The sequence below is a fragment of the Engystomops pustulosus genome, chromosome 7 (assembly GCF_040894005.1).
Source record: "Engystomops pustulosus chromosome 7, aEngPut4.maternal, whole genome shotgun sequence".
NCBI lineage: Eukaryota > Metazoa > Chordata > Amphibia > Anura > Leptodactylidae > Engystomops > Engystomops pustulosus.
Genome location: NC_092417.1, coordinates 147,209,829 through 147,224,655, shown reverse-complemented (window position 1 = coordinate 147,224,655; position 14,827 = coordinate 147,209,829). Strand labels below are relative to the sequence as shown.

General features: G+C 39.4%; 1 protein-coding gene across 1 annotated transcript in view; it reads right to left on the bottom strand.

Annotated features, from left to right (window-relative positions):
• The window catches only part of LOC140070241 (mucin-6), a 69,404-nt gene that overhangs the window by 40,983 nt on the left and 13,594 nt on the right, over positions 1-14,827 (bottom strand). Inside the window, exons 11-19 of the mRNA XM_072116595.1 lie at positions 14,074-14,281; positions 11,293-11,415; positions 10,658-10,778; positions 6,120-6,258; positions 4,546-4,650; positions 3,606-3,678; positions 1,672-1,809; positions 552-716; positions 365-459 (exon numbers count right to left, since the gene is read on the bottom strand). Coding sequence (XP_071972696.1) covers positions 365-459; positions 552-716; positions 1,672-1,809; positions 3,606-3,678; positions 4,546-4,650; positions 6,120-6,258; positions 10,658-10,778; positions 11,293-11,415; positions 14,074-14,281 — 1,167 coding nt within the window. The remainder of the gene's footprint in view (positions 1-364; positions 460-551; positions 717-1,671; positions 1,810-3,605; positions 3,679-4,545; positions 4,651-6,119; positions 6,259-10,657; positions 10,779-11,292; positions 11,416-14,073; positions 14,282-14,827) is intronic.

Here is a 14,827-nt window from a genome sequence, read left to right as displayed (position 1 = left end):
CTTTGACATCACTCAATGTATTTCTCCCAATTTATCGAATGTGATTTCTTAGCCCTATTAATTATATGTAAAATTATATCAACTATACAGCAAGTACACTTTAAAGGGTTTGTCTATTTTCAGAAAATAATTGATAATTGAAAATAATATAATTGATAAAATTATACAATTTTCCAATGAACAGCCAATGATCAAAGCCCTCTACCAGTGATGGCCTCAACATTTTAGGCTTCAGCACCAATACAATCTAAATGTTATTCAATGGTTATTTATATGTGTGAAATTTAAATATACCGTAATTCCTCCTAGATAACTAAATGATCAGATGTCTACAATATTTAACCTTGAAAATCTGTGCTATTACCTTATAATAGGGGTCTGGATCCACCAGAGAATGGCATGTTTGAAAGGGACTTTCTTGGTTGACTAGAGCAGAGCAATGTGCCTGTGCGAATAATTCTAAAAAAATACACATATATATTAAACTCATAATAACTTAAAATGTATTGGGATATCTGATACATTGTATTTCAGTACCATTTGGGACTTACCATTAGATATACTCATTGAGCAGGGGTTAACATCCATATTTTGTGATGGTTTGCAGTTTGTGGCTGCCCTCCAGGAGTCTACAAATACTGTTACTGTTCCTTCTACAATTCCAGAACTGGAGAGGAAGTCATCCTTAGTTTCACCATTAAAGTTGCCACAGAGACCTGCGCATAATAGATAAAAAATATTTAAAATAACATATAATTGAGGCAACTTAAGAAGGTCTGCAAATGTAGTTCAAGGAGTTATTCTGAGAGTCACAGGGATGGCCTTCATGAGAAAATATCCTGATTAAAAGTATATCCTGCTGCCAAAACTCCAAGAGGACATTCATAATTTATTTGGGGACTTGTCATTTAGTCTCCAATGTAAATACAGCTCCATCGTAGGGAAAAGAAAGCATTACACAGAGCCTTTTCAAGAACAAAGGACATGGACTTAATGGGTCCTCCAGAGTAAAGGCTCTCTTCATAGATATATTTCACTCTAGCAAGGCTCCAAAACATGGGGTGACCCACAGTCAGAATCCCAAAATAATGTGCTTAAAAATCATATTTGCAAATCACACAATGTCCTATTTATCATAATTCACCAAAATGGGACAGCTTCATGACCGCTTCTCAAGACAATCTTGTTTTGTGCTCACCAAGTGAAATGCAAGTTCTTAATGAGATTTTGACTTAGTTTAGGATGCCCTGCAGAACCCATTTTGGTTGATATTTTGGACCTTCAAATGAATTAGGTTACCTGCACCCAAATTTGTGCTTTTCATGGGCCGCACACAAGGAGCCTGCGACCCATGTGCCATCTGTGTGTAACGTCCACTTACACAACAATGACAGTACAAGAGGAATGCCTGAGCCTCAAATATTGCCAAAAAAAATGGCCTGCTCCAAAATTTGAGGCTTGGACAGTCGTCTCTCATACGGAGCTCTGAATACCAAGGCCATGTTTATTAGCTTATTGAAATGCATGAGGCAGTGTGCTAGCTGATGAAACAATGGCTTACCAAAATGTACGTGTTCATGTAGCCTTTCTGTACATTCTGTTTTAGAAAAGTTCCACTTTCCCACATCAAGATCAAACAAAAAGATTTCCCATGTACCCAAATATTCCTACCTTTGGTGTTTCCAAAGAAATCCCTATTCAACCTGATGTAGGCAGTGAAGACTGGGACTCTCTGGACCATAATCTCAAGGCCAAATGGTGTAAAGAGAAGGATATTTGTGGATGACAATCTAATCACAAAAACATCATCTGTAAGAAGAACAAAGATGAATCAAAAACCAATGAAACAATTAAATGGAACTACCATCAGCATTTTGAAAAATTCAGAAGATGACTCTGGACAAGACTTTTTGTCCACCTCTTTTATTGCATTTTATACTGAATTGAACTGATTCATTTTTTATACCAACTTTATTGAAATGTATTGAAAAATAATAATAATTCCTTTATTTATATAGCGCACACAGATTACTCAGCGCTGCACAGAGTTTGCCAAATCGGTACCTGTGGCCAATGGGGCTCACAATTTAATAAACCTACCCGTATGTTTTGGAGTGTGGGAGGAAACCGGAGGACCCAGAGGAAACGCACGCAAACGTGGAGAGAACATACAATCTCTTTGCAGATGTTGACGCTGGGACTCGAACCCAGGTCTCCAGCGCTGCAAGGCTGTAATGCTAACCACTAAGCCACCGTGCTGCATATTAAAATCTTTTGTGACTGATTAAATACTGTTTATTGTTTTTCTATTTTACACTTTATGACAAGAGACAACAGAAGGGGGACATAAGAATCTGCATTTGGCACCACCCAACATAAGACCAGCTCTATGATAAATTCACATTGGCTATCTTTACTGCATGTAATACCGGGCATACCACGGTATCGCCGCGGGGCCACCATCGCCGTCTATGGGGACGCATATGCGGCCACAAATTTGCGGCCGCATATACTTCTCCTTAGATTGGTGTGTGAATGCACCCTAAATCTGTTCAAACATATTGGGACTCATTTACTAAGGGTCGCGCTGCGCACTTTTGTCAGACTATACCATTTTCAGGGCCAAAATGGCTTGCATAGTTTTTTAACAAGTGTGTGCGCGCTGGGATTGTGGCGCACGTGACACTTTTGGTGGCGCAGCTGCGCTGGTTTCCATGCGACACGAATTAGGGGGTGTCCCCGACTGTATCAGACTGAGCAAAGGATTTAACTTTGTGTCGCAAGCCCAAGCACTTAGATGCACCACTAAAAAGATGGTGAACTTTGTCAGACCTGAGTGGGGAAGCGTCACATGCAGGATATCGGGTGCACGATCTTAGTGAATCACCGCACTGTGCATTATAGTCAGACAATGCACTTTCTGTGAACTCCGGTGATCCTGTAAGTAAATGTGCCCCACTGTTGTATAGGATAATGTGGAGTAAAGATATGCAAGTATATGAGGATGCAAAGTGGCTACATTTGTGAAAATTATTAACATCACTGATCACCAGCCACTGTCATCCAGAAGCTTTCCAGGTCCCGCTAGTACCTACTTCCTGTTAGGCTACATTCACACTGACGTATGGAGGACGTATATACGGCCGACGTATATATGGCCGATATACGTCCTCCATAGACGTCAATGGGCGCACGGCGCCCTACGGGAGCGGTACGGTGCAGCACACGTGCGGCACCGTACCGCTCCGTACCCGGAAAAAGATAGGACCTGTCCTATCTTTCTCCGTAGTACGGCGCCATGTGCCATTAATTCCTATGGAGAGGGGCGGGGGTGAGCTGCGCTCACCTCCTCCTCCTCTCCCTGTACACTGCTGTTGCCCGCTACGGTACGGTACGGGCGGGCAACGGCAGTGTGAATATAGCCTAACACAGGAAATTCACATTCAGCCAATCACAGGCTACATCAGTGACACACCTCAGTTAGCGATTGGCAGAATGAGCATATATTATGTTACGGCATTATCAACAAGTTGTGATCAGTTGCAGATCTAATGTAAATTGCCCTTTTTTGACTTAATAATAGTTAGGAGCTAATCTGCACTCACCTGCAACATATGGCAGCTGTTTGATCTGCCCATCCACTGTTATTTGGTCCTGTTTTGATAGCATTATTATCCCCTACGGAATAGGAAAGAAGAAATTAATTGGAGGAAAAAAGGTTTATTTCGTTTGCAGTGGTACTTTGTTTATTTGGGCCTTGTTCACACTACTTTGTGTTATTCTGAAAGTCTTTCAGGGAAACTTGAACATCAGATGTTCTGATCCCTTGATTGATAGAAACTACAGGCACCCAATCATGTGGATTCCGATGGATGACATATATATATATATGTTTGTGTTGGCAATACAGTCAGTGACAATCCGGATCGCCTTGAAAATAAATATATTTTTGACAGCCTTCATAATTCCTGTGACTTGTATAGTTTTCACAACACTTCCTGCCGCCTTACGCTGGTATTTCAGTGTCAACAGAGGTCAATGGTGTCAAACTCTCCGTGGGCACGCATGGGTTTACCAGACAGGACTTGGGTTCATTCTCGTGTAGTCCCAGGCAGCCCATGATGTGCCCAATACAGCATTTTGTGGGCACTTTGTGATAATGTGGTTTTTGGGTTGAAGTTTGACGTTTGCTATCACTGCTTCAGGCAGTTAGGATCTAGGTTTCTTTTACTTTTTATTTCAAGGAGGCAAAATAAAAAAGCTATTGGTTATAATAAGGGCCAGTGCTCAGGAACAAGTGTTATAAGGACACAATTGAGACTTCTTATAGGCAGCTAGGAGTATAGTTTACCATAGATTACCATACATAATTATGTTATGGGAAGCCTTTGATCTTATGTGTATGATGCTGCAGAGGAATTAAGTTTTCAGCATGCTGGATATCAAGACCAGATTATTTTGTTTTAGGGAAAACAATCCCTTGCCATAAGTATGGCTGTTTTAGATATCTGCATATTAATTTAATCAAAGGTAGGAAGAACTCACATTTGAAGACGTATAGATAATATTGGTAAAACACGTTTCAGATGAGCTCACACCACACTTCTCGAATGTTCCCATCACACCTCCTCCATCTGGAAAGTTAGTGCTCTATGTAATGGAAATAAAATGAACACAAATTAGTAATCAATGTACAAGATGGAAACTGCACCCTCTAAGATTATTGATATTACAGATTTGGTTGTGATCAAATATTCTCTTTTTGCTTTATTCATCTTCAAGCTAGCATGCAACACTGATATCTGAAAAGAAAACTGAATAGGACGACTCTCAGATGAAGAAACCTTTACAATAGAATTGCCCGTAGCATGGCAGGGCAATGATACCTCTGCATAAAGATAGATGAATAGGGAAATAGTAGTTACCCCTTTAACGCAAACCTGTCACCAGTAATGGGATTTTTAGCTAATAACAGGTTACAAAAGCCTATAGTATGCTGATTTAAAAAATGCCTTTTTCAGCAATCTGAATCATTTCAATACTTTAAGCAACTTTATTTGACATTAGCTGGCTCTCTGCTAGCAGTGTGTGGTAAGTCCTGGGGGTGGCAGCTGCAGTATGTGTGTGCCTGTGTCCCATTGTGCATTCTTCTTCTACTCTACATCATCCTCCTCCTGCTCAATGCACATGGCAGGAAGTTGGGAGGGGGGAGGGAACTGGATGAGTGTAGTGGAGAGAAGGCTGAGACACAGACACACAGGCTACTCTCCTACCCACAGGAGGGAGCCAGGTGATGTGAAATAAAACTGCTGAAGTTCTGAAATGACAATTCAGCATGCTTCCACACCCAGACATCAGACATCCTAACCCTACAATGTAATCCTTCTGAAAACCAATATTGCCACTGCTGGGATTATAATGGCATTATACTAAGATGAAATATTAATTTCCACTCAACTACTTAGTAAATGCCAATACAATAAAAAATGTGGTATATCAGGTTGTCCGCTTATGAAAATCCTGACTCTCTTCTGTAGATGGGATTAATAGTTTTATGTCCCTGAAATCTTTCAGCAGTTTTGACCATAAAAGCCTCAAACAGTGTTAGGTAACAGCCCTGCAGAGCTGCTTCACAGGACTGTGAAAAATGAAGTTATAATCCGTCTCTGCAGCTACTGGGCAGGTCTTTCAGCCTGAAGAGCTTTCTGCTCTCTGCTGTTTCACAGCCCCTCCTTTCTGCTAGTAGTAGATGCTGTATCAGGATTGTGGTTATATATTTACAGCAGCCACTTACAGCACATAGGAGGTGCTGTGAAACAATTCATTTCAAAGAGTAAAAAGCGCTTCAGGCTGAAAGACCCTAATAGAGCATTTGCAGAAGGTGCAAAAATGGATTAAAAGTTGACTTTTTACAGTCCTGCTTCTACCTACTATATACACAAAGGTATGGTTACACAGATCGTCTGGGTCTGCACTGTCTTTACTTTTTTATGGCCAAAATTGATGATGGATTTCACATCTCTCACATTTATGGAATATTCATAGAAAATGTCATACATGTCCTATTGATGTAGTGTAAATAATGGTGCCACCAGGTCTATTATCAGTTACTGGCTTACCGTGACCAGGGCATAAATACAAGCTCCATGAAATCGATATGTGTCAGTATCAAATGTGGTGACAACAGAGCCTCCTTCTATGGAACATCTTCCAGGACAAGGAGTTTTTTCACAGCTCCATTGCCCCATTTGGCACTCACTGTGAAAACAAGCAAAAAAACATTACAGCAAACTCTTGGCTTTAAAATAATTAAAGAAATGTTCAGAGTCTCTGAGATTTTTTTTGCTTTAATATATTGTTTTAAGAAGTCTTCCCTGATATTTTTTGGAGAAAGATGATAGTAAATGAACAGAGAAACACTATTCTGCTCATTAAGTGGACATGCATATTGCTATACACTTTGAACACCAAGCAGTATAATACACAGACAGGGGTGTAACTACAGGTGAAGTAGCCATAGCAGCTGCAATGGGCCCACAGTGCCAGGGTGCCACTTCATTAGACTCGACACACTGAAAATGGAGGATATGCACTGTTATATACATGTTATGCTGCGCATTGTGCAGCACAATGGGGCACATTTACTTACCCGTCCCGTCGCAATCCCCGCTGTGCATTGTCCGACGAGGATTTGGATCTTCCGCTATTCAAATAGCTTGCCGCCCATTTTCCTGTATCCGTCACTTCCCTCACTGAGGTCTGCTGATCTTGCGACACAATTTCGTTTTTAAATTCCGCGGTTTGTCCGAATCAGTCGGGTTGCCAGTCGTCCACATGTCCGATGCCAAAAACCCGGGGCAATTCAGGGCAAAACGGTAAAAAGTTGGGAAACCCGACGAAAATGCGTTGTTCGAATCCTTAGTAAATGTGCCGCAATTGTATATAACAGTGGATATCATCACAGTACACAGCTGAGCTGGCACCTCATATGAGAAATGTTGGGGGAGAGCAAAATAGAAGGATTAGGAATCTATCATCTCTGCTTCCTGCCGTCTACTGCCCTTATGTAGTCAGCAGCTACTGGGCTACATAAAGTCATATTTTTGGCCACTGACAACCCTTGACTTAAGAAGACTGCCTGACATTAAGTAAATACATGTGTGTATGAGTATACCGTATAAATGTATGTGTGTATATATGCTATATGTGTGTTAATAGTGTGTAAATTTGTATCTGCTGTATTGTGTATGTATATACCGTATGTATGCATGTGCTGTATATATGCTGTATATACTCTAGGTGAGTATATGCTGTAAGTACGTATGTGGTGTATTTATACTGTATGTATATGTAAATACGTTGTGTACATACTGAGTGTCTAAGTATATGATGCATATATACTATTTGTGTGTATATAATTTGTATGTACTATACAGTGTATGTGCAATTTTCACAATTTGCAGTATATACCATATATGTGTATATGAAGAACCTACACTGTAGTTGTATTGGGGCACGATGCTATCTGTGTCCACCCTTGTATAACACAAATTTGTTCTGGTTTTTCAAAAAGCTTCTATAACTTTTATATACAGTATATAGATTTAAACCGCATATAGATCTAAAGAGCAAAGCACAAATAGAAATGCACTGAGTTTGTAAGGCATCCCTTACACCAAATAGGTGAAAACCATTGTCTGTGCCTTTTGTGGTTTCATTTCTAAAGAGTTAATCACAAATAATTGAGTACTAATGATAACCAAAAGCCATGAGAGCTTGTAAACTAATAATAGCGCTGCAAGCCAAGGCTATAAAAATATGACCACACGGAAATCATGTGAACTGATTATTTGGCTGCCTGTAACACTGCTGTATGATGGAAGTTAGGGATTAGTATATTTCCCAGTAATTGTCAACATATGCTCCAATAAGTTGTGATAAAACATGACTCAGTGTGAACGGTAAAAGTATTATCAGCAACTCAACAAATTATGAGGCAATTAGTAATCATAGGCTCAAATTATTTGCATTCTCATGAGGTGTTTTTATGTGAAAAGAATATATATATGTATATATACACTATATACACACTACATATACATTTATGTGAGGTGTCTGAGGTAAAACCCATGGCAACCAATCAGAGCTGAGCTTTAATTTCATAAACAGCTGTGGGAAAATGAAAAGTGAGCTCTGATTGGTTGCCATGGGCAATTAGAACAGTTCTGCTCTCAGACATTTCTGATAAACCTTCCACTGTGTCTACTTTCAGAAAATAGTTGATATTGTTTTTGTAATGAAGTTATACAACTTTCTAATATAGTTTCTGTATCAAATCCTCACAGTTGTCTAGGCCTCCGCTTGCTGTCTGTCATTGCTTACATCCATGTTACAAAGGTGATGTCACACAGGCGTGCGGCTCATTATATCCCACAGCTCTGATTACTCTCTGTGATATAACGAGCCGTGCGTCATTAGAAGTAAACCATGAAGCTACCTATAGAATTACAGCAAGTAGAGATATAGAAAATCATGACAAATTACCATATATACTCGAGTATAAGCCTAGTGTTTCAGCACAAAAAAATGTGCTGAAAACCCAAACTTGGCTTATACTCGAGTAAAAACAATATAGGTTTTACCAGGTTTTTGTGGTAAAATTAGGGGCCTCGGCTTATACTTGGGTCGGCTTATACTCGAGTATATATATACGGTAATACTTAAAGTATATTGGAAAACTGTCTAACTTTTTCTTATACAAATGATACCAATTACTTGCTAAAAGTGAATAACCCCTTCAAGGTGCATGCTCATAGCATAGAATGCAGTAAGATATAACTGTTCACAGCCCCCCATGAAGATATGTTTAGTACATTTTTTATTTCTATAATAAATCAAGGGCTGGTTTGCATACACTTTAATGCTAAGGTTGAGAAGCAAACCACAGAGAGTTAGACATTATACATAGACTGTACCAGTGAGCCGTCTTTATTCTGTATAGCACATGTATAGCATCGGATGAAGGCGGCTTTTCCATAGCCACATACTTTAACAGAACAGGACAAGCTACTCTTTCAAGGTTGATTTTTAGTTAAAGCTCACAAAATACCCTAAAAACTGTATTAGAAAAATGTTTTAAAGCACATCCATGACATATATAAAAAAGGGAAATGATGGTAACACTTTAAAAAGTTTTTTTCCAGTAAAACACTGATCCCCTACCATCATTTTCTATTCCTTTCTATGAGACAGTTTGAAGATCAGCGCAACCCAGAAGGCCCATTCTGTACGCATCAGGACGGGGGTATTTTAGAGATATGGGATGATGTCTTTACTGATAAAGCTCCTTAATTGCTCCTGCCATAAACACACACACACCACTGGGGAAGTTTAACAAGAAAATGTAAAAAGCTATATTAAACGCATGGGGAAATGTAATAGCTTAATTGCTAGGCCAAGTAAGAAGAAAATGTGGCCATTCTATTGGACAAAATAAGCAATTGTTATAAATTTGGTTATTCTAATGCTTGCTCGTTCTAGTTGTTAGATATATTAGAAGCTTTTATTTCCTTTATTTCCAATGTTTATACAACTATTTGAAGGCTTTTAAGCACATTTAAAGTGGTTTTAGAGCTTATTTATATCAGTCAGTGGGGGTCCGACACCTTGAACTCAAGTAATGAACTAATTCTGTCTGTCTACATTGCCGGAATCAACAAAGTAGGACTCCATTCAGAATCAGTGTATCCATGGGTCTTCCAAGTGCCTAATCCCCTATGATCTGATATTAAAGCCTATCCTATCCATTAATAACACTGAAATGGCATACATAACACATTCCCTTTATGTAAACTTCCTTACTCTTTAATGATTTCCACGTGACAAGTTTAGCTCAGGATATGGAAATGTGTAACTATAGATCATATCAGAGATAAACGGCATGAAAAAAAAACAGGTATTGCTGCAATATTTTAGCACACAAGGGCAAAACTACTAGATCCCTCAGGTAGGGTATGAAATGTCCTTTCTAGAATTCTTTCTTTTATATGATATTTCATTTACGTAAAAAAAAAAATCCAATGCCATAGGCAATTAGATGAGAGTCACTTTTATAGAGTGGAGGTGAAGAGTCCCTTTAGTTGCCTCTGTCTTGGGCTCTATAATACCTAGAAACATGCATTTGGTACTGTATTATAGATTAGAATCTCATCTTTTAAATTATACACTTGACTACAGAACATGTATCTAGGTACTTTAGGGTCTCCCAGAAGCCTTCAAAGTGACTTAGCTCAAGCAGAAAGTGACTCTTCTCAGCTCATTTGCATATGCTTTGAAAGGTGATTTTTTTTTTTATCTGTAAACCGAAAAGTTTTAACATAAAAGAGAATATGCTATATTATACTATATAATATAGGGTTAAGTTTATAGACATCCCTATTACCCCTTTACTGCCCAGATCAAATTGGTCACAATCCCAACCAATTTGGTTAATATAAACAATTGGTTAATATTAGTCATAACGCAAATCTTATAACTGACCAAACCCTGAATGATTGTAAAAGTCTATATGCATCATATCCTGGTCCTTTGTACAGAATGAGGCACTTGACATACAATGAATAGAATAACTTTCACCGCTGTTTATCTTCTTACTCACCAAAGACTGCACTCTGTGCTTATATGATCTCCGGGGCTATAAACTTGTCCATTAAAAAAACAAGGGCAGTCGCTGACTGAGACACAGGTGAAATTTCTAGAAAGGTCATCGAGGACAGTGCCTGAAAGATTCAAGTATATGAATTATGTTAAAGGTGTTAGACGTTGAAACAATGGGTGAGTTTACTGGGTAATTAACAATAATAATGTTATAACATCAAAACATAGGACCAAAATGGCACATTTTTTTACTTTTGTGTCCCATTGAACCGGTTTTATATAAGGCCACAGCAATCATTAGTTTTTTTTGGCAGGTTATAAAAATATGCATAGCGTCCAACCGTCCTGCATTCAGCAGGACAGTCTTAATTTTTCAGCACTGTCACGCCATCCCAGGCAGTTGGGAGAATGTCCCGTGGGTCCCACATTGTCCCACTTCCTGTTCCTGCCTGACACAATAAAGCTGTGTAGAAGCCAAGGCATCGAAACCAGGAATCGGATCAGCTGCTGCCTCCACACGTCTTTAGCAGAGATGTGTGGCAGAAGCTCCTCCCATTTGTCCCTTTATACCTAGTCCATAGTTGGGAGGTATGTATATATTTATCACGTTATTTGTCTCCTTCAGCACTGAATTACCTGATGGACAGAAACATCCGTAGACACAGTGTGAATTGCAGGAATATTGGGGGTTGGAGCATGTAGGGCTACAGGGACTTGCACATTCTTCATAAATCTGGTTGGAAGGACATGTGCCGAGAGCTGTATAGAAAAGAAGCACAATTACAGTTTCTGAATATATATTTTAACATTTACTTCATCTATATATGAAAGAAATTAATTATCATAGTGCAAAACTGTACCCCCGACTAATGCAGATTCTCATTTTTATCTATATACTCCTGACTAGGACATGTATATTTATACATTTATAGTACTAATCTATTTATATGGCATTTTAGTCCCCACTAGATTTCAGGGCTGGGTGGAACTCTCCCTATTCCCCCTATAGTTTTACCCTGGTATCTTCAATTCTTAGAATTTTCTGAAGGAAATTTACTTACAATGAATAGTTAATGAAGTTTGCTTTGTATTAATCATCTATTAACACAGGTGTGTGACAACAGTATTGTCACATCCAGGAAACTGCAAGCAAAATGATGAATTGCAAAATAAAGCAACATAATAGCCTGCCATAGTCATTGAGGCAGACAAAATACTAAATTATCCTGAAACGATTGAATGTCACCTGTTTAATCACTTATCGTCACGTAATTGTATATTTTATATCCCTCGTGTAAACTGTGTGGTTGTGCTTCCTTTTGTGATTTTTCTGCGGGATGTCTTGTTACTTTGTTCTCTGTACCATACTGAACCCTATTAGTCAGGAACCTAAGTACAGTCCTAAGGCACATGAACATCCACGTCCTAGGACTAGATAAGAGGACTATAATCATATTTTCGAGGAAGAGATGGAAAATGTGCTCTGGGTTCTTAAAGACAGGACTGGTGCCAACCGGTCACTCCAGGGTACTATAATAATAATAATAATAATCTTTATTTATACAGCGCCATCAAATTCCATAGCGCTTTACAAATCATAGGGGACATATACAACTATATTACATTACAAAGAACAAACAGTCATATGGAACAATAGGAGTGAGGGCCCTGCTCACAAGAGCTTACAGACTATGAGGATGAGGGGGTGACACAAGAGGTTGTAGAATGGTCCAGCCATTCTTTATAAGGGAACAATATAAAATAATTTAATAAATAACGATGTTGCTGCTTGAACCAGCCATCAGCCGCCATCTTATTTACAGGGTCCTAGGTGAAAAAGACTGTAAAGAAGCCTGGAGCTTGGTATATATCTGCTCTTTGCCGGATAACAGATGGGAGATAGGACATAGGATGGATTAGTAAAGGGAGAGTTGACATTTCAAGCAGTTAGCGAGTGTGATAGGCTTGCCTAAAGAGATGGGTTTTAAGAGCACGTTTGAAGCTTTGGAGGGTGGGTATTATTAGTCTGAGAGTCCGGGGAAGGGCATTCCAGAGAATTGGAGCAACTCGGGAGAAGTCCTGGATACATGCATGGGAGGTTCGAATTAAGGTAGAGATTAATCTAATGTCACTGGCAGATCGAAGAGTACGGGAAGGGCGATAGACTGAGATGAGAGAAGAGAGATACGGAGGTGCAGCATTATTAAGAGCTTTGTGGATGAGGGTTATTATTTTAAAGTGAATACGGAAGGAGACGGGCAGCCAGTGCAGTGATTGGCACAAACTGGAGGCATCCGTGTAGCGTTTGGCCTGAAAGACCATCCTGGCTGCTGCATTAAGAATAGATTGAAGAGGAGAGAGTTTAGTCAGTGGAAGGCCGATTAGTAGGGAGTTACAGTAGTCTAGTCGAGAGTGAATAAGGGCAACAATTAGCATTTTAGAAGTTTCAAATGTCAGAAACGGTCGGATTCTGGAGATGTTTCTGAGATGCATACGGCAAGAGCGAGCAAGAGATTGAATATATGGTAAAAAAAAAAGGTCAGAGTCCAGCACAACCCCAAGACAGCGGGTCTGCTGCCTCGGTGCTATAGTGATCCCACAGACCGAGATGGAGAGGTCGGGGTTGGGTTGGTTAGTAGATCGTGGAAAGACAAGAAGTTCAGTCTTAGAAAGATTAAGTTTCAAGAAGAGAGAGGACATGATGTTAGAGACAGCAGAGAGACAGTCACTAGTGTTCTGGATTAAGGCAGGGGTGATGTTTCGTGCAGAAGTATATAGCTGGGTGTCATCAGCATAAAGATGATACTGGAAACCAAATCTGCTGATGGTTTGTCCAATGGGGGCAGTATAGAGAGAGAAGAGAAGAGGACCAAGGACTGAGCCCTGAGGAACCCCAACACTGAGAGGAAGATGAGAAGAGAAAGATCCAGAAAAGGAGACACTGAAAGTGCTGTCAGAGAGATAGGAAGAAAACCAAGAGAGTGCAGTGTCCTTTAGGCCAATGGAGTGAAGCATCCTAAGGAGGAGCTGGTGGTCCACAGTATCGAACGCTGCCGATAGATCCAGAAGAATGACTAAGATATAGAACTACTAAGCAAGGTATGAATCCTGATCTTTGGGTAGAGAACACATCGATTTGTTGAATTGTAGATTCGATAAGAATCTACAGTTATTTGTACACCAAATCGAATATATTTTTTAAAAATTTCCTTTAGACTAAATGGTATTGCTCCAATTGTCCTGGAAATTGGTACATGCCAGCTCTAAACTTAAACACAAATATCGTTTGAAAAATTGGAAGAAGCCTCAGCTTATTGACTCCTGAGTGATTTTCTCATCTCTAATCCTGAGGAAGGGAATGTCTAGCTACAGCTTTACTTCTTGCCAGGACCACTGTATTTTCACATTCATACTCACAGCATAAGTTCTTGTTCCTCCAGTTGTTTATTGGCTGGTTGCACAGGGCACACCTGGTGGAATACTCTGAAAGGGTGGCACATGCACAGTTTTTGTCCCCAGGAACATCACATTGTTGAAGATCTTGTTGGCATCTTTTAAGAAATTGAGTTTTGTCAACTAGACAAGCAGAAGAAACCTGAACCAGAAGGTCTAAGCATTCATTTACCTAAACAAGGAAGAAATAATATTGTTAATAATCAATAGGTTTAAAGTCTTCGACAATATATTCACACTCTGCTTGAAAAAACAAGACATTGATCCAAATTGACAAAAAGAAATCTTGAAATTCCAAAAGTTTGGCTTTTAATGTAAAGAAACAGCCATTAGTTTTATATGTGTATGCAGTTTCTTTGTGTCAGCTATGGAAACAGACTCCAAAAAAACTACTCCCCTCTTGATAGATAATAGTGCCGCATAGCTGTTCTTACAACCAAAGATATAGCAGGATCACCGTACCAAGCCTGGGTGCCATACCTGTCTATAGAGACATATATCGGTATACGACCCTCAGTGCATGGTGTGCATGGGGCCTAAGACATAGATTATAGTTGGGGGCCTGGCACAGACTTTGAACTGGGGCCCATCAGCTTCAGGTTATACCACTGGTTGGTCTATTTGTTTATTTTTCTAAGAATTTATTACTATTTTACTGTATTGTAGGGACTTATTCATGACAACAGCATAGAAGAAAATCTATCCTTTTTTTGGATAA